General features: G+C 40.6%; 4 protein-coding genes across 6 annotated transcripts; 3 read left to right on the forward strand and 1 right to left on the reverse strand.

Annotated features, from left to right (window-relative positions):
• Positions 1-1,243: 1,243 nt before the first annotated feature.
• nupr1b (nuclear protein 1b) lies at positions 1,244-2,807 on the reverse strand. The gene is made up of 3 exons (XM_068725828.1): positions 2,626-2,807; positions 2,401-2,537; positions 1,244-1,566 (listed from the first exon to the last, which is right to left on the reverse strand). The coding sequence occupies exons 1-2, from the start codon at positions 2,720-2,722 to the stop codon at positions 2,410-2,412; spliced, it is 225 nt and encodes a 74-aa protein (XP_068581929.1). The 5' UTR covers positions 2,723-2,807; the 3' UTR covers positions 1,244-1,566; positions 2,401-2,409.
• A 4,121-nt stretch (positions 2,808-6,928) lies between these two features.
• On the forward strand, positions 6,929-12,647 carry sgf29 (SAGA complex associated factor 29). 3 transcript variants are annotated; one of them, XM_068725842.1, is made up of 11 exons: positions 6,929-7,152; positions 7,713-7,872; positions 8,672-8,745; positions 8,855-8,930; positions 9,030-9,102; positions 9,315-9,379; positions 9,482-9,611; positions 10,168-10,314; positions 10,424-10,459; positions 10,613-10,775; positions 11,516-12,647. In XM_068725842.1, exons 3-11 carry the CDS (start codon positions 8,680-8,682, stop codon positions 11,630-11,632), a joined length of 873 nt encoding a protein of 290 aa, XP_068581943.1. In that variant the 5' UTR covers positions 6,929-7,152; positions 7,713-7,872; positions 8,672-8,679; the 3' UTR covers positions 11,633-12,647. The 3 variants fall into 3 exon arrangements, with proteins under 3 accessions (XP_068581943.1, XP_068581942.1, XP_068581941.1); XM_068725841.1 differs by having other exon boundaries at positions 7,739-7,872; XM_068725840.1 differs by having other exon boundaries at positions 7,742-7,872.
• Positions 12,648-13,434: 787 nt separating this feature from the next.
• Positions 13,435-17,114, forward strand: nfatc2ip (nuclear factor of activated T cells 2 interacting protein). The gene is made up of 9 exons (XM_068725698.1): positions 13,435-13,459; positions 14,653-14,748; positions 14,829-14,892; positions 14,991-15,111; positions 15,245-15,319; positions 15,427-15,637; positions 15,732-15,876; positions 16,411-16,529; positions 16,701-17,114. The coding sequence occupies exons 1-9, from the start codon at positions 13,448-13,450 to the stop codon at positions 16,860-16,862; spliced, it is 1,005 nt and encodes a 334-aa protein (XP_068581799.1). The 5' UTR covers positions 13,435-13,447; the 3' UTR covers positions 16,863-17,114.
• Positions 17,115-17,677: 563 nt separating this feature from the next.
• spns1 (SPNS lysolipid transporter 1, lysophospholipid) lies at positions 17,678-25,911 on the forward strand. The gene is made up of 13 exons (XM_068725816.1): positions 17,678-17,874; positions 19,464-19,661; positions 20,005-20,070; positions 20,474-20,610; positions 21,244-21,395; positions 21,507-21,573; positions 21,815-21,957; positions 22,130-22,282; positions 22,725-22,914; positions 23,006-23,071; positions 23,568-23,666; positions 24,448-24,616; positions 25,487-25,911. The coding sequence occupies exons 2-13, from the start codon at positions 19,469-19,471 to the stop codon at positions 25,555-25,557; spliced, it is 1,506 nt and encodes a 501-aa protein (XP_068581917.1). The 5' UTR covers positions 17,678-17,874; positions 19,464-19,468; the 3' UTR covers positions 25,558-25,911.
• The last annotated feature ends 173 nt before the right edge of the window (positions 25,912-26,084 follow it).

Here is a 26,084-nt window from a genome sequence, read left to right on the forward strand (position 1 = left end):
GAGCTGCAGTATAAAGCTGCAGTGTGTTTTGGTTCATCGACTCGTTCTGCATGAACACAGACAGAAGAGCAGAGATGAGATGTTTGTCTTGGGACTATTTTCAGAGGCGTATTAATCCACTTGTGGTGCTCTAGTGAGTATTTGTATGTGAGAATTGAGACAGAATATACTACAGTGTGTGTATTCTTTGTTATGATACAGATATTTATGCTATATTTAGTCATAATCACCCTTTAGAGTCCCATCTTGAAGTTCAGTCTGAGCTCTGCAGAGTTTGGGTTCGTTATGTAACTCCACTCTGTCGCATAACCTCGTCGAGAACATTTAAACAAGCAACATTTAAAGTTACCGTATGAAAACTCTGACTCTCTGTGGTTCAAGCATGAAGCAGCTCTGTGATCTCATCATGCTGTAAAAAACCTCACCAAACACTGATCTGTTAATGCGGTTGTTGTGTGTCTGAGTTCAGGTTCCTCCGCACTGCAGAGTTCTCTCTCTCTCTCACGTTTAGTGTCTTGTCGTTGGACCGTCGCTGCCACCTGCTGGTGGACACAAACATCACACCCTGCAGCTGTGCACCCAGATGTTGAGCCGTCTGTACTGGTCTGCCCTCAAACACTAACATGCTAAACTAAGACGGTGAACATGTGAACATTATACCTGAGGGTGGTAGCATTAGCATGCTAACATGCTAAACTAAGATGGTGAACATTATACCTGATAGACATTAGGGTGGTAGCATTAGCATGCTAACAAGCTAAACTAAGACGGTGAACGTGAATATTATACCTTTTAAACATTAGCATGCTAGCAAGATAAACTAAGATAAAACATGGTAAACATTTAAACATTATACGTGCTAAACATTAGCAACTTGTTTGCATTAGCATGCTAACAAGTTAAACTAAGATGGTGAACATTACACGTGCTAAACATTAGCTTCACAGAATACTCTGTTTTTCTGACTTTCGTCTAATCTTTATTCATGAATTACTGGATTATTTAACACTTTCAGAGAAGTAAAAAGTATTAATGTAACACCTGTAGCTCTTTGTTTAACTGACTGACACTGACAGAGGTAATGAAGGTCTGCAATTAGATAAGGTTTCATTTTTAAAGGTGAAATAAGCCAGAAACACGTTTTGATTTGTAGCTCAAAGCATTGTGGTTCAATATCTATTGAAAACAGAATTTACTTTAATTTCATCACAGTATTGAGAGGGAAAAAAACTACAACGTCAAGTTATTTAAGAATATTTTTAATAGTAAAAACACCTTTTTTTTTAAAAATACAATGAAAACCTGTCACAATGCTGAAAGCACCACCACAATCACACATGCACACGTCGTGGTCCGAGCAGGGACCGGGTACCCGCCGCCGCAGGTGAGCGCTCTCCAACAACCCGCAGGGGGGGAGGAGCCACAGTCTGCCGCCACGATGGAGGTCTTCCTCCTCTGGAGCGTTCTGGATCTGTGGCCTCCTCTTCGCGCTGCCGCCGTCCGTACGTCTCGTTCTGTCGCCATGGAGGCCGTGGTCGGTGTCCGGGATGAGCCGTCCGAGTCGCCCTGGATCAGAGGAAGGAAACGGGTCACATTCTGGTTCTGGTCCAGGAAAAGACACTTTACTGCGACCGGAGTCAGTGCTGCTGACAAACATGTGTGTGTATATATATATATATATATATATGTACATATACATATATACATATATATTTATAGCAGCCACTCAACCTCTAAAACAAACCTTTTGACCCAAACATTTTAAAAGTTCACTCTTCAAAACCTCATTCCCAAATTGTCCAGTTTAAAGTTTGCAGTGAATCATTAAAGTACAGATATATGATGAGTCCGTGACGTCACTGACCACTCCTCAAAGAGTCGCGGTGAGCGAAGAGTTAACGCCTCCTCGTGCTGGTTGGCAACAACATCATCCTCTTGTGTCAACAGCAGAGGATCGGTCGGTTATTTAAAAGGATCACATTTAATTCGCCAAACGTCATGAACAAATGTTCACATTTTAAGTGTCTGCTAGATTGTGACGTATGACGCGCAGACAACGAGTCCGCGACTTCACCAGTCACAAGTAAAACAAGCACTCTTTAATTCGGCGCACTAACTTACATTAATTAATTAACTAATTTAAGAACAAAGTCTGGTTTTCGAGTGGCGAATCGCCCACTTCAGAGCAGGTAAAGAAAGCGATCCTTAGAGGAACACTGGAACTACTTTCAACGTTCTAAACTCCAAAAAAAGTATCAATTTAAGAAACTGGTTCTGTTTGCGCACAGAGCGCATTAAATGACGCAACAACTCCTCCACCACACGAGTACAACAGCCGCTCTTTAACTCGTCTTACAGATAAACTCGCGTGAACAGAGAGGAGCGTTAACACCAGCTCACCTCCAGCAGTCACTCCTTGGCTTTCTTCTCCATGTTCTGGAGCTTCTCCACGATCTTGCGCTCGTGTCCGGACGGGTTGTGTCGGTTGGTGTTGTCGCTGGCCTCCTTCTTTGTGCGGCCTTTACGGGCCGAGCCTTCTGTGGAGCGGGACACACTTTACACTTTAATACAAACAAGGATAAAAGAGATTAGTGAAGCTCTTTGAGTGCAGTTAGAGCGTCTCACCTGTGTATTTATCGGTCAGGTTATAATATTCATACTGGTCATAATGCTCGTCTTCAAAGCTCGAGGGCTTCAGGTTCTTCACGTCCACGTGACTCATGATGTTATTTTACAAAACGTTAAAGACACAAACTCAAAAAACGAGGTTCTGTTTGAGAGCTGGAAAAATACAGGATGTTCTGTCTGGAATGTCCCGTGTGTTTTTATAACGGAGACACTGAGCTCCTCCTCCACACACACACACACACACACACACACACACACACACACACACACACACAGATATGCAGAAGTGTTGCATCAGCTAAAGACTAAAAATAGTTAATCATTAATTGACCTCATTGTTTCATGAATCAACGTTTTTCACGTTAAACTCATAACCAGCTTCATTATAATATTCAGGTTTATATTACATTTGTCAGATTAAAGACAAAACTTTTCAACATTCTAGACTCTTAATTTAAGCTTCATGTCCATAATTTACTACTATTTTAATTATTTCAATGAGCATAAACTCGTTTGATGTATTTGTCTTGGTTCCTCTCACGTGTAATAAAACGTATTTATATTCTCACTGAATGATGATGTGTTCACTTGTTGTCAGAAAAGAAGGATTTTTAGGACTCAGATATTGTCTTAAAAATGTGTTTGGATTTGGATGTTGTATCCTGAAATGTTTTTAAAGTTTTGTATTATTTATTTTAGTGAACAGAGTCTGACCTTCATCTTTATCAGCAGCTGCACTCTTCACACTGTGTGTGTGTGTGTGTGTGTGTGTGTGTGTGTGTGTGTGTGTGTGTGTGTGTGTGTGTGTGTGTGTGTGTGTTGTCAAACACCTCGTGACTTTTCCATCTAAAACAAACTTTGGACTGAACTTATCAGAGTAAAAGAGAAACACGTTGATGTTGAGAATGAAGTTAAACCTGAAGAGAAACATCAACGTATTGATCCTGTGAAGGAATTTATATATTTATGTTTTTATGTATTTATATTTATATTTAGGAGTTCGTTTCCTGGTGCAGCTGTAAACATTGTTTCCAACAACATGACGTCATGTTCTGAATTTAAACATAATTACAGGTCGTCACATCCTCACATGTTACACTTTTACTGCAGCGGGGAAGCACTTCCTGTATTCAAACCTTTAGTTAAAGTAAAGAAAAGAGTTCACAGAAGATGAAATATATATTATATATATATATATATATATATATATATTGTTAATTATAATAATTAGAGTCAAACATAACAAAGGTTTAATCCTTTATTGTTTGAAAAGTCACTTTATTATTTATCTCAGTTCATTGTTTCTGTAGAAACATTTATATATTTATATATTTATAACGTTTCCTCTGAGCTCAGTCAGCTGTTTTTAACTTGTGTTGTTGTCCCCTCTTCCTCCTCCTCTCTCCTCCTCTCTCCTCCTCCTCCTGCTAACTCTCCTCCTCCCTTCCTCCTCCTCTCTCCTCCTCCTGCCAACCCTCCTCCTCCTGCCTCCTCCCTCTCTCTTCCTCCTCCTCCTCCTCCTCCCTCCTTCCTCCTCCTCTCTCCTCCTCTCTCCTCCTCCTCCTGCTAACTCTCCTCCTCCCTTCCTCCTCCTCTCTCCTCCTCCTGCCAACCCTCCTCCTCCTGCCTCCTCCCTCTCTCTTCCCCCTCCTCCTCCTCCTCCTCCTCCTCCTCCTCACTGTAAATGTTTTCAGTAATATGAGTGGTCTGTTAAGGTGTGCCCTCAGTTCTGTCTTCAGGATCTTAACAGACTGTAAACACAGAAACCAGGACACAGATAAGAGATCAGCTGTTCTCTCTGCAGCAGACTTCATGTATTTTAAACATGTTGTTTATGAATTTTAATACCTCATCATATTGTTGATATTATTATGATTATTATATCTATTTTCCGTGTCCAGACGTTTAGTTTATGAGTTCATTAGGTTTATGTGAAGGTGTGTTTATTAATCATTCAGCAGCAGATATTAATTATTAATGAACAGAATGTTTATCTGTGTGATGATAACAGAGTCTGTACACGACGTCTGACTCAGAGCAAAGTACAAACCGAGTAGAACAACAGAGCAGCTTTAGAGATCTCTCACACACACACACACACACACACACACACACACACACACACACACACACACACACACACACACACACACACACACACACACACACACACACACACACACACACACACACACACACACACACACACACACACACACACACACACACACATGTGAAAGACCAACACAAAGTGTCACACAATTGTGAAGTACAAAGAAAATTAGACATGATTTTAAATTTTTTTCACAAATAAAAAAAAAACTGAAAAGTGCAGTGTGCAAAAGTATTCAGCCTCCCTGAGTCAATACTTTGTGGAACCGCCTTTTGCTGCAATTACAGCTGCAAGTCTTCTGGGGTACGTCTCTACCAGCTTTGCACATCTGGAGGCTGAGAGTTTTGCCCATTCTTCTTTGCAAAACAGCTCAAGCTCAGTCAGATTAGACGGAGAGCGCTTGTGAACGGCGGTTTTCAGATCTTGCCACAGATTCTCGAAGGGATTTAGGTCTGGACTGTGACTGGGCCATTCTAACACATGAATACGTTTTGTTTTAAACCATTCCATTGTAGCCCTGGCTTTATGTTTAGGGTCGTTGTCCTGCTGGAAGGTGAACCTCCGCCCCAGTCTCAAGTCTTTTGCGGACTCCAACAGGTTTTCTTCCAAGACTGCCCTGTATTTGGCTCCATCCATCTTCCCATCAACTCTGACCAACTTCCCTGTCCCTGCTGAAGAGAAGCACCCCCAGAGCATAATGCTACCACCACCACCACCACGTTTGACAGTGGGGATGGCGTGTTCAGGGTGATGTGCAGTGTTAGGTTTCCGCCACACATAACGTTTTGCATTTAGGCCAAAAAGTTCAATTTTGGTCTCATCTGACCAGAGCACCTTCTTCCACATGTTTGCTGTGTCCCCCACATGGTTTCTGGCAAACTGCAAACGGGACTGCTTATGGTTTTCTTCTAACAATGGCTTTCTTCTTGCCACTCTTCCATAAAGGCCAGATTTGTGGAGCGCACGCCCAATAGTCGTCCTGTGGACAGATTGGCCCACCTGAGCTGTGGATCTCTGCAGTTCGTCCAGAGTCACCATGGGCCTCTTGGCTGCATCTCTCATCAGTGCTCTCCTTGTTCGGCCCGTAAGTTTAGGTGGACGGCCGTGTCTTGGTAGGTTTGCAGTGGTGCCATACTCTTTCCATTTCCGGATAATGGATTGAACGGTGCTCCGTGAGATGCTCAAAGCTTGGGAAATCTTTTTGTAGCCTAACCCTGCTTTAAACGTCTCCACAACTTTATCTCTGACCTGTCCGGTGTGTTCCTTGGACTTCATGGTCCTGTTTGCTCCCCAATGTTCTCTTAACAAACCTCTGAGGCCGTCACAGAACAGCTGTATTTGTGCTGAGATTAGATTACACACAGGTGGACTCTATTTAGTCATTAGGTCAACATTCAATCATTCAGCAGTCACCAGGCAACTTCTGAAGGCAATTGGTTGCACTCAGAGAAAAGGGGGCTGAATCATTTTGCACACTGCACTTTTCAGTTTTTTATTTGTGAAAACTTTTTTAAATCATGTATAATTTTCTTTGTACTTCACAATTGTGTGACACTTTGTGTTGGTCTTTCACATAAAATTCCAATAAAATATATTTATGTTTGTGGCGTGTAATGTGACAAAATGTGGAGAAGTTCAAGGGGTATGAATACTTTTGCAAGCCACTGTATATATGTACATGTATATATATATATATATATATATATATATATATATATGTGTTCATCACCTTAATGGTGCAGCTGGTAAAGACGGAGCTCTTTTTAATAACTTTACATTCTGCTGGTAGTTTAATGTATACTAATACATCATCATGTATTCATTATTTTAAGTTTTAATATTCTAAAGCCGTAAAGTAACTGAAGTTATTAAATAAATTGAATTAATTAATTAATAACTAATTAATAAATTAAATAGTTATTTAATAATATTTCCCTCTGAGATGAAGTGGAGGAGAAATATAAAAAAGCGGGAAATAGAAGTACTAAAGTTAAGTAGAAGTACCTCAATATTGTACCATCAACTCGTATCACATTTCAACAACAAACAGCGTTTACTTTCCGTCTTCACTGTCTCTGAGTTAAACCTGCAGTTCCAGACTGCATCCAGCTGGCGGCGCTGTGTGAAGCTGCTTTATCAGCAGCGAGAGTCTCAGGCCGCCGTGGACCCTGAACCTGGTGACAGGTGAGTTCTGGTGAGTTACTGACCTGGTGAAACAGTGTTGGCCCGGCGGAGGCTGTGATGTCGTATCCAGCCTCCACCGGCGGCCGTGAACTCGGCGGAGACTACCGGTGTCTTTGTCAGACCTTCTCTGTCGTGGTCCCTCCCCTGACCAGGACACCAGTGACACCAGGACACCAGTGACACCAGGACACCAGGACACCAGTGACACCAGGACACCAGTGACACCAGTGAGTGTATTCATGCTCCAGTGTTGTCCATTGAGTTGACTAGTGTCGCTTTCCTGTTTGAAGAAAGTAGACTTCAGTCCTTGTGAGCATTTCATGAAAATAATACAGAGAAACAAAAGGATAAAGATAAATAAATGGCATTATTAAAAGAGGATAAATGAATAAATGAAAATATACAGTAAAATAAAGAGTAATTTATATGTAAGTAAGTAATAAGTATAGATTTTTAAGATATAGAAATAAGTAAACTAAATGTTAATGCTATTATCCTTTTATATTTTGTGTATTTTTATTTCCACATTTCTTTAAATTTACATATTTATTCTTTTATTTATTCCTCTTTATTTTCCTGATTTATTATTTTCATGGCACTCCTGTAACTCCAAATGAAAGGGAACTACTTTATCTAAAACACAGCATCAGTACAGTGTACTGTATTTATTTTATTTTATTTTATTTTATTTTATTTTATTTTATTTTATTTTATTTTATTTTATTTTATTTTATTTTATTTTATTTTATTTTATTTTATTTTATTTTATTTTGGGGGACATATTAAGTGTGTTCTCTGATCCACACTCCGGAGCAGAAGGTGGCGGTAATGCACCAATGAAGATGGATGCCAACTGCCGTAAAACCAGAAGAAGAAGAAGAAGCGGAAGAAGAAGCTAATCCGTGTAGTTAGCAAGTCGACAATAAATAAAAACAAAGACGAACCCGGTGAGTACACGTTGTGTTCTGAAAACATATGGTGCATATCTGAATAGTAAGTTATGAAATAAATACAGCTCATGTTTGTGTTGCATGAGCATAAATGTAGTAACCTAGCTAACATTAGCGAAACAAGCCACTTGCTAACGCAGGGAGCTAATAGTTAGCCACAAAGTAGCCTATCAGAGATTACATAGAACTCCATTCAGAAATCTGTCTATTCAGAATTATCTACCTAATTAAAAGACATACAAGCCGAGAATAACATTATTCACAACCGGTATGATCCACGTTATTATTCGGCATCTATAAAATATACTATTTAATACGGTGTTAACATTAATAACAGTTTGTTTCTGGTCCTACTAAGTCTGCCTCCAGTCATTTTCTTCTACGAGAAGCCGTTAAAATGGCAGATTTCTATATGTGGTTTGGTGTGCATCAACGCTGCTCTAGCAAGACTCTTAATCTGAGTGAAGGTACGACCATGACAGCTGCTCCTTCGGTTCACACCAAACTCCATTCTGAAATCTGTCAATTCAGAGATGCATTGTTGTTCAGTAAATATAAAATCACATTGGCACATTGATCAAAACTGGTAGAATCCACTTAATCATTCAGCTTTCATCCACTGCTCCATTAATACAACGTTAAACTTTAGAACAGATGTTTCTGTACCAACTAAGTCTACCAGAAGCTGTGCCCTGCTCCTTTAAAATTACATTTATTTAATGGGGTTTTGTATGTATTTAACGCGTGTTTTTGTATGTTTTTAACGTATATTTTTGTGTGTTTTTAACGCTTGCAGGTACGAACATGTCAGCAGATACCAAGATCGCCGAGCTGCTCACGGAGCTCCATCAGCTCATCAAACAGACGCAGGTGAGTTTAGTAGCTTTGGTTTCTCGTCATCTAAAGACCGGTTAAGAGAAGGAAATGTCTAAATCTCACCTCTGTCTGTCTGTCTGTCTGTCTGTCTGTCTGTCTGTAGGAGGAGAGGTCACGCAGCGAACACAATCTGCTCAACATCCAGAAAACACACGAGAGGATGCAGACGGAGAACAAAAGTCAGTGAACTGCTTTGCTTTTCTATGTTCTGCTGTTTTACGAGTCCTGATCAAACCTAATTATTCCCGTCCCTCTTGTGTCCCCCCCTGTCCCCTCAGCGTCCCCGTACTACCGGACCAAGCTGAGAGGCCTCTACACCACGGCCAAAGCAGACGCAGAGGCCGAGTGCAGGTGAGCAAAGACTTAGATTTCTGAGTGTCTCTAAGGAGCTGATCAGGTGAAGTCAGTGTGAGGCTGATGCAGCAGAAGAGCCTCGTGTCTTTAGAACATGTTGTCCTTTAATAGCAGAGACTAAAGAGAAACATGCCACTCTCTGATTTTTTGTCTTAAATGTCCACATTATTATTAATCTTCATCTATTCCCTCTTTGTTTTCTCTCGCAGCATCCTGCGTCACGCTCTGGATAAAATAGCAGAGATCAAGTCTTTGCTGGAGGAGAGGAGGATAGGTGTGTGTGTGTGTGTGTGTGTGTGTGTGTGTGTGTGTGTGTGTGTGTGTGTGTGTGTGTAGACCCACTGCTCTTTAATGGTGATGCATCTCTTCTTTACAGCTGCTAAGATGGCGGGGGTCTACAGCGACAGCGACCCTCCCAGGAAGACGATGCGTCGCGGCGTCCTGATGACGCTCCTCCAGCAGTCGGCCATGACGCTTCCTCTGTGGATCGGCAAGCCGGGGGAGAGGTAGCGTCTCCACAGACACTATTATTATTATTATTACATATTTATTATTAAAGTCTTTGATGATACAAAATCGTGATTAATGGTGCAAAAAGCTGTGTAACATATTAACTTAATGTAGAACTAAATGGTAAATTATCATATATATATATATATATATATAAATGATAATTTACCATTTAGTTTTTATTAGCATTATTTTTTTTATGATATATTCATTTTTTTCTTTCTCTTATTTATATTTTATCATCTGTCTTTTTGTGTCTAATTTTATCATTTATTTATTTTAAAGCACTTTTAACTAATAATTTAGAATAAAACAAATAAAATATGTTGTTATTACTATTGATATTATGATTATTTATTATTGATAATACAAATAATCATTATTAACAGTGTTATTGAATATTATTGATTAATAATAATAATAATAATAATAGAAGTGTTGTTATTATTATTATTATTATTATTATTATTATTATTATTATTATTATTATTATGCTCTGCACACACACACACACACGTGTTGTAATAGCGTGGCGTCTGTCCCTGTCCTCAGCCCCCCCCCTCTGTGTGGAGCGACCCCGGCCAGCAGCGACTACGTGGCCAAACAAGGAGACAAGGTGGCAGCGAGGGTGAAGGCCGTGGACGGAGACGAGCAGTGGATCCTCGCAGAGGTGGTCAGCTACAACCATTCCACCAACAAGTAAGAACACGCGCAGACACGGAGAAATACTCGAAGTGAAGTACCTTTGTTTGTTGTGTTTCCCATGGTGCCTGAACGCCTCACTGTGACCCTCTCTTGATCTCTGCAGGTATGAAGTGGACGACATCGACGAAGAGGGAAAAGAGTGAGTTCAATCCTTCATCACTGTCTCTCTTTAGTCCTGTCAGGATGGTCCTCAGACATGGAGGACATGTAACAGCTGATGTGATGTGATGAGTAACAGAGTGTGTGTGTGTGTGTGTGTGTGTGTGTGTCTGACGGGGTGTTTGTCGATCAGGAGACACACTCTGAGCAGACGGAGGATCATTCCTCTTCCTCAGTGGAAGGCCAACCCAGAGACCGACCCAGAGGCCCTGTTCAGTAAGGACCAGCTGGTACTGGCCCTCTACCCACAGACCACCTGCTTCTACCGGGCCCTGATCCACACGCCTCCACACAGGGTGAGCCACGAGTACTCAACAGGTCCATAGATCTAGATCTATAGATCTATGTCTAATATATAGATATAGATCTATATCTAATATATAGATCTATATCTATATATAGTTTAGTTGGATCTTCTTCTCTCTTCTTATTCTCTCTTCTCCGTTCTTGTTCTTGTTCTTCTCCTTTCTCCTTCTTCTCTCCTCTCTTCTTCTTGTTCTTGTTCTCCTCTCTTCTTCCTCTTCTTCTTTCTTCCTCTTCTTCTCTCCTTGTTCTTGCTCTCCTCTCTTCTTCCTCTTCTTTTTTCTTCCTCTTCTTCTCTCCTTGTTCTTGTTCTCCTCTCTTCTTCCTCTTCTTCTTTCTTCCTCTTCTTCTCTCCTTGTTCTTGTTCTCCTCTCTTCTTCCTCTTCTTCTTTCTTCCTCTTCTCTCCTTGTTCTTGTTCTTCTCTCTTCTTCCTCTTCTTTCTTCCTCTTCTTCTCTCCTTGTTCTTCTTCTTCTCTCTTCTTCTTCTTGTTCTTCTCTCTCCTCTCTTCTTGTTCTTCTCTCTTCTTCCTCTTCTTTCTTCCTCTTCTTCTCTCCTTGTTCTTCTTCTTCTCTCCTCTTCTTCTTCTTGTTCTTCTCTCTCCTCTCTTCTTGTTCTTCTCTCCTTGTTCTTGTTCTTCTCTCTTCCTCTCTTCTCCTCTCTTCTGACTTAAAACAAAGTGGGAAGCGTCTCCAGCGTCCCTCAGCCTGACCTCGGTGTGTTTTTGTGTGCAGCCTCAGGACGACTACTCGGTTCTGTTTGAGGACACGTCGTACGCCGACGGTTACTCTCCTCCGCTCAACGTGGCTCAGAGATACGTGGTCGCCTGCAAAGAGAACAAGAAGAAGTGACCCACGAGAAGAAGAAGAGCTCTGATCTCGTCTCGTTCTGGAGGAAGAACATGTCGACTCAAACTAGACTCTGAGGTTTGAGTGTCGGCTTCTGACGATCTTCTCATGCTGCGTTCACAACAAACGCAGCGCAGATCCGCATCCATTCCCACGTCTCTACGACGCCTCATATTAGTAGAGACCAGATACTATGTGTATTAATATACGTGTACAAACAACAACCGCGCTGCTGTGTTTACGTCTAGATGACGTCGGGTTGAGTGTCGATGGAGCGGCTACAATGTTAGCTTAGCATAGCACCGATAGCACCAGACTCCATTCGGAAAGCAAGCGTTTTAAAAGTTTACTGTTCGTCTTGAGGAGAGAACAAAACATGAATTCAGACTTTTTACAAATCATCATTATGTAGATATTTCTGCATCACTTTTTAAGGTTGAAGAGAATAAAACACGAATGATCCGGCGAGTGTGAACGCAGCATTAGAGTGTTTTGAGGTGGGAGACGCCCTCTGAACAGACGCTTTAATACTCGACATCTCTAAAAGAAATGAGATTATTTTAATCTTAAATCACCACGGAGACGCAGGAGAGAAATTAAACTCCTGAAGTAGAAGCTGCGTCTCCAATCCTTCTGTGGAGCGTTCAGGAGAAAACGACCAAATAAAGTGCTAAAGAAACGAGAGAAAGAACATCCTTCTGTCTTCACCTGTTGACACTCTGTATGTAAACAGATGTTCTCTATAAATACTCTTTATGTAAACAGCTGTTCACTATAAATACTCTTTATGTAAACAGCTGTTGAGTTTTGGACATTTTATTTTTTCTCAGTGAGGACAGACAGCGTCAGTGGAGGAGCGCTTGATTTGAACACCAGCATCAGTTTCCAGTCGATGTTTACGGGGCGGAGCTTCTTTAAATGTTCTGTTTATGAACTGTTTATTTTTTGTTATTACATGTGATGTTTGATGATTGTTGTGAAACATAAAACTTAAAAAAAACAACAACAAAAAACGGTGACCAAATGTTTCCGTGCTTCATTCTACACACACACACACACACACACACACACACACACACACACACACACACACACACACACATACTCTTTTTCTACTTATTTTAGCGACTTTGCAGATTAAAATATTTACACACAAAACACGAGTTTATATAATATGTTTTGTCATAAATTAAACTGCAGCAGTTTATAAAAGAAAAACTGAAACCTTTAAACTATTAACAGGAAATTATTGAACATATTTATGAAACTATTTTGATTCTTGAAGATATTTCTCCTGTAAAAACATTTCCTGGTTCTAGATGTAATAATGTTAATTGTATTTTATTAATATTAATTATTCAGTAATGTTAATGTATTATTTTATTAATATTAATTATTCAGTAATGTTAATGTATTATTTTATTAATATTGTTAATTCATCAGTAATGTTAATGTATTAATTGATTATATATATTATTGTTAATCACAATTTATAAGAAACTAGCTCTTAAATAAATGCAGTGGAGTAAAAAGTTAAATATTTGAGATGCAGTGGAGTAGAAGAAGCGTAATATAGATCTTAAATAGATAATACTTGAGTAAAGTACAAGTACCTCAAACTCTACAATGCACATTACTTTAGTAAATGTACTTAGTTACTCTCCACCACTGCTCAATAATCAGTTCTCTAGTTGCTCTGTCATTCGCATATTGTATATATTTCCCACAGTCTCTGAAAGCAACACTAGACAACGGAACATCCGCTACTGACTCTTTATTATGTCCCACAGTCCGTGAAGGCAACAAACAGAAACAAAAATGGCGGAATCGGTGAGTGTTTAAAACAAATCTGCTGCTTTTTATCGGTTAAAAAAACACTTTTATTGGTGAATTATGTAAATAAAAACAAATGTGGTGTTGCTGTGATTAAAGTTGTTTCCAGAGAAAAGTGAACCGTTGAGGTGTGAAGCAACGGAAACCTATTTAAACTATATTTGGTGTAACGTTAAGCATTAGCATCAACGTAGTCGGGAGGTTAGCTAAAGCTAGCGTTCTTTCAAAATAAAAGCCTGCAGTTGCGATAAAAGACGGTCCGTTAGCTTCACTTTTGGTTTCGTTTTTAGTCAAAGCGTCCTAGTGAGACGACAGTTACCGTTAAACTACCGATTTAACCACGTTAAAACTAACGTGTACACTTTGTAGCTGGACTTCCGGAGCTGTAGGGTAGCAAGAATACAGCCGAAAGAAAACAACAAACTGTTTTCAGACTTTTCCTCAATGGATCTCCCAGGTGATCCTAGACGGGTCATTATATTTTATACACTAAAAATGTTAATGTTATAAAGTCCAACCTAATTCTGACAACAATCAATGAAACACACTTTATTTTACATACGTGTGTATATATATATATATATATATATATATGTGTGTGTTATAATATAAAAATATTTGTATTTTTTTATTTTGCACAATTACATAAATACACAAACATAACAGATAAATATATATAATGATAAATATCACAGTGCAGGAAGCCTCCACCTATATAATATTTAAATTATAGAGAACACTAAATTATTATACATAAAGATATGACTACGTCATATTGATGACAAAGTGTTTCAACAATATATAATAATACGTTGTCAACAAAAAAAAGAAAGAGATTGTGTGTGTGTGTGTGTGTGTGTGTGTGTGTGTGTGTGTTCAGAGGATATTTGTTTATACATCTGAATTAACTCCTAAACATTAGTAATGTTTCATGTATGTGTATATGTGTGTGTGTGTGTGTGTGTGTGTGTGTGTGTGTGTGTGTGTGTGTGTGTGTGTGTAAAACCTGAAACATGGACAATAATACAGAAGGAAAATGACTACAAAACAGCAATTCAATGATCTTTTAAGCATCATTTGAGACATTTTGAAGGGGAGTAACAGTTACTCCACTATTAAGTTTGCAGTGAGAAGACGTCTAACCCTCCTTATTGCTAACCCAGCGCCTGAACACCTCCTCTGTCCTCCAGCTGTCGGACGGTGAGCAGGAGGTGAAGCCTCGACCCAAACGCAGACGCATCCTCGACCCTTCCGCCGTCGTCTCGGTGCCCGTTTACTCCAACAAGGTGAACATCCGGCGCTCCGTGACGTTCTACTGTCTTAACATGTTTCTATTTAAAGGCTCAACCGGCTGCTCTGTTCTCAGGTGAGCAGCAGTCTGCAGTGGGAGCCGATGATGTCGGCTGTGTTCGCTGAAAAGGAAAAGTCAGGTAAAAAGAAACAAACCGGAGGCGAAACGCTCAGAACGAGTTCAACCAATCGGGTGTCTTCTAACGCCGTGAGGCGGGTCCTTTGTGTCTCTGGACAGACGACGCTGCAGACGACACTTTGTGGACGAGGTTTTCTTCTCGGGCGCCGGCGGCCGACGTCGTCGAATTAAGCGACTCTGAGGAGGACGAAGCAGAAGTCCGGCAGGAGAAAGCAGAACTGTGAGTCAGTAGAACCTGGACCCAGACCGTCTCCAGGTCCTAGTTCACTCGCGTCCTCCTCCTTTTAGTGACGTAATAATAACGACCAAGTCATATTAACTTAACCTGAACATGTTTGTCTTGTGGATTTCAGAGCAGCCGTCCGCTGCCCGTCTCCTCCACATAGTCCGGTCCAGAAACAGTCCAGGCAGGTCCAGAAGAAGATCAGGTGAGTCTGGACTCTTTGCTCAGATATTGCTCAGTGGGTTTTTTTTACACAGAAAGAAATAAACGTGTGTGTGTGTGTGTGTGTGTGTGTGTGTGTGTCTTCCTCAGTGAGATCGACAGAAAGCTCCGGGCGGTGAACTCCTTCCTGTCTCCTGAGCCTCCGGACAGGAAGTCCGTCCAGGACGGCGAGGACGAGGACGACGTCGTTATCGTGAACCCGTTCTCCGGACGTCAGGTTTCTCCGTACAGCTCGTCGGTCCGTGAGATCCCGCTGAAGATCCGCTGCCGGACCGACGTCCACAAGATCCCGGTTCTGTCGGTACGAACGCCGAGAAAAACACGGAGCAGGACGAGATGATGTCACCTGTTTGTTTCTTAACGGGTTGTTTGTTTGTTTGTTTGTTTGTTCGTAGTCGACCCCTCTGAGTGAAGTGGTGACCCGGCTGTCCGTCGTCCTCAACGTTCCTCCTCCTCGCCTCCTGCTGCTGAGGGAGGAGGAGGAGCTACAGACGGACGCCACCGTCGGAGAGCTCGGCCTCGGCATCGCCGACATCATCGGTGGGTCACATGACGTCACATGACACTCGCACACGCTCTTCTTCTCTTTATCAGCTGATTGTTCAGTTCAGCTTCAAACGTCTTCTTCTTCTTACTTAGTGTTTGCTCAGCTTTCAGCCGCGTGTCATGGTCTTCTTCGGTTGGGTTGTGGTCACGTGACTTAAATGAGACGAGCTTGAGCTGAAAAACAGGCGTTCTGTGGATTTAGTTTAATTCATTTAATCTTTTTATTGTTTAATAATGCAGCATCATTTTGACTTGAATCCATGTTTCTATTTAACATAATGATCGCTCATTATCTTAATAATACTTCACAATGTTTCCTGAATGATGTTTGTACTCATATTAATGTTATCTTTTCCTTTTTATTATTGTTTCTGAATGCTTATAAAAGAGTAAATTATGCATAATTCTGATATTTTAATCGTATATTCTGTTTTTAGTGACTTTGTAACATCTAGCGTGTCGACCTGATGTTCTTCTTCTGTTGTTGTTGTTGTTGTTGTTGTTGTTGTTGTTGTTGTTGTTGTTCAGAGTGCGTCGTCATGGCAGCGGAGGATAAAAGGGAAGGCGTCATCGTCGGCAGCGACATCATCACTGTGAGGCTGCAGAGCAAAGACCGAGACTCCTCCCAGGAGTTCTCTGTGCACAGAGTGAGTAGCTCCTCTTCATCGCTCCTTCACCACCTCACTGGTTTGTTCTTTAGCAGCGGGACTCAAACCTGTGACCTAATAACCTGTGTGTGTGTGTGTGTGTGTGTGTGTGTGTGTGTGTGTGTGTGTGTGTGTGTGTGTGTGTGTGTGTGTGTGTGTGTGTGTGTCCAGGATTCTCCCCTGGTCTCCGTCTTCTCCCAGTACTTGTCCCGGATGTCCTCCATTGAACAGACGAAGGTCCGCTTCCTCTTCGATGGCGGTAAAGTGACGGACGGACAGACGCCGGCTCAGCTGGACATGGAGGACGGCGACATCATCGAAGTTTGGATTTAAATTGAACTCACGACATCATATGTTTATAAAGAAGATCCAGTCTGTAGTTACTTTATTTGTAAAAGTTACTTTATCTGTAAAATGAAAATACACAAATAATGGAAATATATGTTGAGACATTTTTTTTATAACTGCCGTTGACATATACGAGCCCATAAATAATTGTACAATTGTAAACTTATTTTTATTTTAACAATAACTTCTGCTTTGTACTTTTTTTACTGAGATATTTAATAAAATGAGTAGAAGTTACGTCTCGGTGCTTTAATTTAAACATTGTTGTTTGTTTATTTTTAACAGTGTGTAGATTTTATTAACTGAGTTTTGGAGGAAAATTTTAATCTGAAATGTGAAAATAATGTAATGGAGGAGAGGGTCCAATATTCTCAAGAATAAAGTAGTATACAATTAAAATGATGCCTCAAAACTGTACTAAACAAAGGAATTAATTTAATACAAAAATGAGTAATTTTGTATAATAAATTATTATTTATTTAATTTGATACATGAGCATATTATTATTTTTCAAATTTAACTGCACATTTATGTAATAATGGTTTTTATTTATACTTTTAATTATTGTTAAATTTATTTAATTTTCTACATGCGCATATTCATTTATTTTAGTTTTATTGAACTGCACATTTTTCACATTTTATTTTTTATATTTATTTAATATTTTATTTATTTATTTACCAATTTGTTGTATTTATTTTGAATTATTTATGTCGATGAAAGTCGCCCACCAATCAGATGAACCAATCATCGTCACGTGACGTTCCCATAACGAGGTCATGTGAGCTGCGGAGCGGAAGTGCAGTCAGATCCAACATGGCGGCGGTGCAGAATTGTCATCTCTGATGTAAACATTTAGTTTTATTTTTTAAAACTGTGTTTACGGAGAATTATTTTTATTGTACCGTCATGAGTTCTAAATAACGTTCACGGTTCCGGTGTGACGAAGACGATATTTTGGAGCGGCGGCAGGAAGAAAGAAGCGTCATCCAACCAGGTAAACAACAACAAAAACACACTAACACCAGCTAGCTTAGCTGCACTATTAACCGCAGAATAGACGAGCTGCGCGCGCTTCTCTTGTACTTCTTCGTACGCCGGACTCCGTTCAAAGCGTCGCTTTCATTATCGGTATAAAGGAACGTGCGTGTTGTTGTAAAGCTAAGTACGTAAAACTAGCAGAATCCTGAAAACACTTGTGCAAAATGATCTTAACTTAACCGCCGAATTCACCAGAAGGCCCCTAAAAATGTCCCGCATCACAGCGAAACGGTTATAAACAAACGTTACGTTTGATGTGAGGCAAACATTCGTAAAACAGTCAGAATCGTGAATGGAGTCTGGTTGAGCGTCCGTGACCTCAGAGAGCCGTTGGTCTGTTTTTAGGAGTGTCATCTTATTATGTCCTCGTGCGCACACACCGCGTGAGTCTGTGAACACCTTGAATGTGTCAGTATCGATCAGTGAGGATCTGATCACTTCCTGGTATCTCTCTGATCAGTGAGTCGTGTTTGGAGACAAAGTCCAGCAGACCTCCTCCCTTCTGTCTCACCTCTGCGCTCCAGATCAACATATGATGTAATCATCTAATGTCTCTCTCTCTATATATTTATATATATATATATATATATATATATATATATATATATATATATATATATATAACAAAACAAAACGCAACATTTCTATACAATAAGAAAGTATGTAAGTAATATAATAATATCTATTTTACATGTTTATGTTAACTTCTGTTTTATTTTTGTACTTAATTTATTCTATTTCCCTCAAGAGGAATGAGCAATAATAATATTAATAATTATTAATAATAATAATAATTATTATTAATAATTGTGGCTGGTGAACTTGTGACATCTTTAGTTTTAACGTCAGACGAAGTTTAAAGAATTAATTTTCTTTTGAGGTTGATTTAAAGTCACTAATATATTTCTCCACATCAGCGAAATGATTGTTGAGGTGATCACATGACTTAGTGAAACCACTGGTTTCACTAAGTCATGCGATCACTTGGCTGGTTTCACTTCAGCCAAGATCTCATGGTTTTCCTTCTGCTGACGGGGAAGTTTCATTTCAAATAGTACATTTACTCAAGTACTCTCAAGCTGGTTAGCTTAGCATAAAGACTGGAAACTTTTTTATATATATATATATATATATATATATATATATATATATATATATATATATATATATATATATATAATATATATATATATATATATATATATATATATATATATATATACATACTAATCATCTCTATTGATCCTCCTCCTCTGTTGATCCTCTTCCTCCTCTATTGATCCTCCTCTATTGCTCCTCCTCCTCTATTGATCCTCCTCCTCCCTCTCTCCTCCTCCTGTATTGATCCTCCTCCTCTATTGATCCTCCTCTATTGCTCCTCCTCCTCTCTTTCTCCTCCTCCTCTATTGATCTTCCTCCTCTCTCTCTCTCCTCCTCCTCTATTGATCCTCCTCCTCTCTCTCTCTCTCCTCCTCCTCCTCTATTGATCCTCCTCCTCTCTCTCTCCTCCTCCTCCTCCTCTGTTGCTCCTCCTCTGCTCCTCAGCGGCCATGTCTCTGGGTGAGATCACGGTGGACTCTGCTCCGTTCTTCTCAGACGACAGTGAGACGGAGGAGTCGGGGGGCGCGGCGGCTCAGGGGGAGGAGTCTCCCAGCGGCGTGTCGAGGGTTCGATCTCTGGTCACCGTCTTCATCCTCTGTTACATCAACCTGCTGAACTACATGGACCGCTTCACCGTGGCAGGTAGACCAGCACACCTGGGGGCCGTCGGCCAATCAGGGGAGAGAACGCAGAGCGTCCGTTTACCGGAGCGTCATTAGATATCACAGGTTTAATCTCTACGCTGAACTCTAAAAGAGAAGCTTGTGGAGACTTTAATGAAGTAAAATATAACTTTCAGTACTTTATAAATGATAATTAAAGAGGGTTAGATCCTTTAATGTTACTAGTGGAGCTGTAACTTTACTGAAACATCTTCACCTGAAATATGAAAAGAAGTGAATCATTAAAGTTGTTGTTTCAGTCGAGACTCTTTGATGTTCAGCGTTTATTAAAAGAAGTAAATCCAGCGTGTCGTCTCCACCAGGTGTTCTCCCCGACATCGAGCACTATTTTGGGATCAATGACGAGAAGTCCGGCCTCCTCCAGACGGGTAAGAGGAACCATCCATGACATCATCAATAACATCATCCATGACATCATCCATTAGTCATCCATCAAGTCAGAGAAACGACATGCAGAAAGTACCACTACTACAGTGTAGCAGTAAAATGTTCCTTCAGTAAAATGTAGTTAAAGCAACGATTACAATTTGTAATCGTGATTAATCTCATTGTTATGCGCAACGTTCAATAATTCATTAAAAAGTAGTGTACTGCGCACTTTTATTTTGAAAGTACTGCTATATGAACAAAAGTGCAACAACATTTGTTTTTGTAAACCCTTTAAACAGATCAGGTTCTTTTTAACAGCAGTGTTCTTCACACAGTATCACTTGTATTTCCTCGCTCTCTGTGCTCAGAGTGTGACTTTATTTAAACGTTTCTTTTCTTCAGTTTTTATCTGCAGTTACATGTTTTTGGCTCCGGTCTTCGGTTACCTTGGCGACAGGTACAACAGGAAGGTCATCATGAGTTTCGGGATCACGTTCTGGTCTGTGGTGACGCTGGCCAGCTCCTACACCCCCAAAGAGGTGAGGCTCCTCCTGGACCAGTGACATAAACCCTAGACCAGTGACATAAACCCTAGACCACATTGACATAAACCCTGGACCACATTGACATAAACCCTGGACCAGTGACATAAACCCTGGACCAGTGACATAAACCCTGGACCAGTGACATAAACCCTAGACCACATTGACATAAACCCTAGACCACATTGACATAAACCCTAGACCACATTGACATAAACCCTAGACCACATTGACATAAACCCTGGACCACATTGACATAAACACTGGACCACATTGACATAAACCCTAGACCAGTGACATAAACCCTGAACCACATTGACATAAACCCTGGACCACATTGACATAAACCCTGAACCACATTGACGTAAACCCTGGACCAGTGACATAAACCCTAGACCACATTGACATAAACCCTAGACCACAGTGACATAAACCCTAGACCACATTGACATAAACCCTGGACCACATTGACATAAACCCTAGACCACATTGACATAAACACGGGACCACATTGACATAAACCCTGGACCACATTGACGTAAACACTGGACCACATTGACATAAACCCTGGACCACATCGACATAAACCCTGGACCGTTGAATGATTCCTGGTCTCTTGTGGTCCCGCAGCACTTCTGGGCTCTGCTGTTGACTCGAGGTCTGGTGGGAGTCGGGGAGGCCAGTTACTCCACCATCGCTCCGACCATCATCGCTGACCTGTATGTGAAGGGGAAGAGGACCAACATGCTCTCCATCTTCTACTTCGCCATCCCTGTCGGCAGGTGGGTTTACTTTTATTTGTTTTATTTATATATATTTATTTTATTTATATATATATATAATTTATTTATATATATATAAATATTTAATTTTACTTCTTTTCTTCTCGTCAGCGGTCTCGGATACATCGTCGGGTCACAAGTCAGTAGTGCGGCGCAGGACTGGCACTGGGCTCTACGGGTAAGAGGAGGAGAGAGGAGGAGAGAGGGAGGAGAGGAGAGAGGGAGGAGGAGGATGAATCAATTAAAATAATAAGGAAATAATGTAACTGAAGTGAACCTCCGTTGGTTAGCCGTTAGCGGTGCTGCTAACGTTACTAGCTCTCCTCCTGTTGTTTTTAATGTAACATGATCAGAGATCAGAGACTAGAACCACATGTTCTACTGAGTGCTGGAGGATGACGGTGGTCTCCTCTCCTCAGGTGACTCCTGGTCTGGGTCTGGTCGCTGTGGTGCTGCTGCTCTTCGTGGTCAAAGAGCCTAAAAGAGGAGCCATTGAAGAGCGACCGGAGCATCACATGCAGCAGACCAGCTGGCTGACGGACCTGCAGGCTCTCAGCAAGAAGTAGGTCCAACGTCTCTCCGCCAACAACACCACATGATGGGGTTTATTCCTTCAAAATAAAAGTCCTGCTCCTCTGTGGAAACAGAACCATCATGAGTAGAAGTAGAGAGAACTAGAACACGTCTTCAGTGCAGAATAACACCTGTGCCTGATTCCTGCGTCTCCTCTGCAGCTACAGCTTCGTGTTGTCCACCTTCGGCTTCACAGCGGTGGCGTTCGTCACCGGCTCTCTGGCTCTCTGGGCTCCGACGTTCCTCTACAGAGCGGCCGTGTTCACCGGGGAGAGACCTCCCTGTCTGGAGGTCAACTGCGCCTCCTCGGACAGGTAAAACCTACAGGTGGACCTCCTGCTGTGGGTTAGGGCACCGCCGTACCCAGACCAGGAGACAACCTCCGCTTCTGAAGAGTGAAGCCAAAGCCTCTTGTGTTAAAGCTGCATTCTCTCTAGTGTCCACCAGGGGGCGACTCCTCTGGTTGTATAGAAGTCTAGTCTAAAATGACTCTACTTCTCTCTTGATGTATTCCCTCAGTAAACATTGTAAACATGAGTTTATGGTCTCAATCTCTAGTTTACAGTCTTCTTCAATACAGCATGATGTTCATTTAGTACATTATGCTCCATTTAGAGTCAAACAGACCATAAAGCAGGGGATGCTTTAGGGGCGGGGCTACACAGTGATTGACAGGCCTCTACCAGAGACGTATACGGCGTCTCTACGTCCTCTTCTCCCGTCCGTGGTCCTGACGCTGCGTTTCTCCTCCCGCAGTCTGATCTTCGGGGTGATCACCTGCGTGACAGGTGTGCTGGGCGTGGCCAGCGGCGTGCTGGTGAGTCGGCGTCTGAGGACGAGGACGGACCGAGCCGACCCGCTGGTCTGCGCCGCCGGGCTGCTCCTCTCGGCGCCGTTCCTCTACCTCGCCATCGTCTTCGCTCAGGCCAGCACCGTCGCCACATACGTGAGTCCCTCAGGAGCCTCAGCCGGAGGACACGTCAGTTAATGAACATGTGAAATGAAATGGTGGTGATGCTTCTCGTCCGTCCTCTCAGGTCTTCATCTTCCTCGGAGAGACCTTCCTCTCCATGAACTGGGCCATCGTGGCCGATATACTGCTGGTGAGGAAACCTTGTTCTCTCTGTAGACGTACGAGGAACTCTTAAAGGAACAGTGCTCATGAAGCAGTGAGATAGAATTCACGTTGACTTCTTTACTGCTTTATTTTAGGGTTTTAACTTAACTTATGTTTTTAAGTTTTTACTTTTATTTAAGTTAATTTTATATTTCTTAGTTTGCTTTTATTGTATTGATTGTTTTATCAGTTAGTTTTGCTTTGTTGAGTTTTCTGTAGTTTTATTTATGAAAGCAGTTTTATAAAAATAAAGTCATTATTATTATTATTATTATTTATAGTTAAATTAAAATGCACTTTCTTCTGAAGCTCATCTCATGAAAAGTTAAATATTTGGAAAACACATTTTATTTAATATATTATATTTATCTCTATATTTTAACTTCTGCACTAGTCTTGGAGTCTCATATTTGTACACATTTAAAGATTGAATATGTGTTTTTGTGTAGCGGATGAATGAATGAAGTAAACTCTGTTCTCAGTACGTCGTTCCTCCGACTCGTCGCTCCACAGCTGAAGCGTTTCAGATCGTCATCTCACATCTACTGGGAGACGCAGGGAGTCCCTACCTGATAGGAGTGGTATGTACACACACACACACACACACACACACACACACACCTACACGTATACACACACCTGTGTACACTTACACGTATACACAAACACACACACGTACACACACACACCTACAATTGTACTCACGCACACACACACCTGTACGCACACACACCTACACACACACACACACACACACACCTGTACACACACACACACACACATGGTCTTTGGGGTATTTAATGGCTTTATTATTATCGAGAAATGCAGCAAATATCCCCCAATAATAAATAAATAAATAAATAATTACTTTTATTTATTTTTTAGAAAGATATTAATTATAAGACTGTTTACTTGTTTAAAGAAGAAGGATGAACCTCTTCACCATCTTGTTTAAATCAGCCACAGAAACATCCAGACGTTTAAATACAATAAATAATCATAATTAATATTAACGATTGTAAAACAAGAACTTACAGAAAAGAGTTATCTGTTCAAGATTAAAGAGAAATAAATTAAATTATCGCAAAGATACAAAGTAGAGTAATTACTCTAAGAATAAATAACTTTAATAAATATATTATTTTTATTATGTGTATATATTGATTCATATATTTGTATATTTCGGCTAATTGATGAACATTATTACTAATAAATGAATGAACATCAGGTTACTATAACCTCTTCATGTGTTTTGTGTTTAAAGATATGAATTAGTAGAGTAACTAAAGCTGTATTATGAAAAGTGAAGTACAAGTACCTCACGTGTGTACTCCAGGTCTGAGTGGTTCTCCTGTGTCTCAGGTGTCGGACTCTCTGAGGAGGACGGACTCCTTCTTGTGGCAGTTCCGCTCCCTGCAGCTCTCTCTGCTGCTCTGCTCCTTCGTGGCCGTGATCGGAGGAGGCTTCTTCCTCGCCACCGCCCTCTTCATCAAGGGAGACCGCGACCGGGCCGAGAGCTACGCCCCCACAGGTGAGACCGGACGATCGCTTCGTATCGGATCATGTTTCCTTTAAACTACACCGTTTATCACAGCAGGATAAGGAATCATAAGGTTTCATGTTTACGACGGTCCTTGAACGCATCATGTGTGACGAACACTTCCATCAGAAAAAGCAGCCAAAATGAAGCTTAAAATTTAAATTTCATCATAAACATTTTATTCTACATTTTCCACAAATAAAGTTTACTTTACATGTACCTCTGAGGTGTAGTACAGCAAAAAGTACAATATGTACCTCTGAGGTGTAGTACAGCAAAAAGTACAATATCTACCTCTGAGGTGTAGTACAGCAAAAAGTACAATATGTACCTCTGAGGTGTAGTACAGTAAAAAGTACAATATCTACCTCTGAGGTGTAGTACAGCAAAAAGTACAATATGTACCTCTGAGGTGTAGTACAGCAAAAAGTACAATATCTACCTCTGAGGTGTAGTACAGCAAAAAGTACAATATGTACCTCTGAGGTGTAGTACAGTAAAAAGTACAATATGTACCTCTGAGGTGTAGTACAGCAAAAAGTACAATATGTACCTCTGAGGTGTAGTACAGTAAAAAGTACAATATGTACCTCTGAGGTGTAGTACAGTAAAAAGTACAATATATGATGATGAGTGTATATAAATAACCTTGTTGTTGTTTACCTTGTTGTTGTTGTTAACCTTGTTGTTGTTGACGTTGTTAAGTGCTGTTGTTGTTAACCTTGTTGTTGTTGACGTTGTTAAGCGTGTTGTTGTTGTTAAGCGTGTTAGTGTTGTTGTTAACCTTGTTATTGTTATTGTGGTTAACCTTGTTGTTGTTGTTGACGTTGTTGTTAACCTTATTATTGTTGTTGTTTACAGACGACGAGCCCATCGTGGTCCCAAAGAGCGGCCGCTCCACCAGAGTCCCGGTGTCCAGCGTTCTGATCTGAGTTCTGGATGTTTCCTGTTTTTTAGGACTCTCTGCTATGCAGAAACATGTTTATTTTTGAATTCTTGAAATTATACTTTTTTTTAAAATAATTTTAACAACATGAGGGAACTTTTTCTTTTCTTCTTTTTGAGGATTTGTTGTAAACGGTTACGGTGAGAGACTCAAACAGAAGTTGATCTGTGGAGTCAAACGATCCGTTTCTTTCTCTTCTACTGGCTGGTCTGGATCAGTCAAATCCTCTGTAACCAACAAGAGTCATTTTATACACAGCAGACGCTTTATTATTATTATTATATATATATATATCATGTGTTTTATGTTTGAATTAAAACACTAATGTTCTAAACATAAAGATCAGAGAATCTTTTGATTCTTTTTATTGATCTTCAGTAAACTTTACATTTTTTTTTCTTCAAAGAAACGGTTTTATTTTAAAGGTTTCTGGTTCAGAGCTTCTCCAAGTGGACCGACTCAGCAGGTAGAACTCATATGTGTGTGTATATATATATATATATATATATATAT

The sequence above is a fragment of the Cebidichthys violaceus genome, unplaced genomic scaffold (genome assembly GCF_023349555.1).
Source record: "Cebidichthys violaceus isolate CVI_PGR_0920_01 unplaced genomic scaffold, fCebVio1.0.p SCAF_36, whole genome shotgun sequence".
Classification (NCBI taxonomy): Eukaryota; Metazoa; Chordata; class Actinopteri; order Perciformes; family Stichaeidae; genus Cebidichthys; species Cebidichthys violaceus.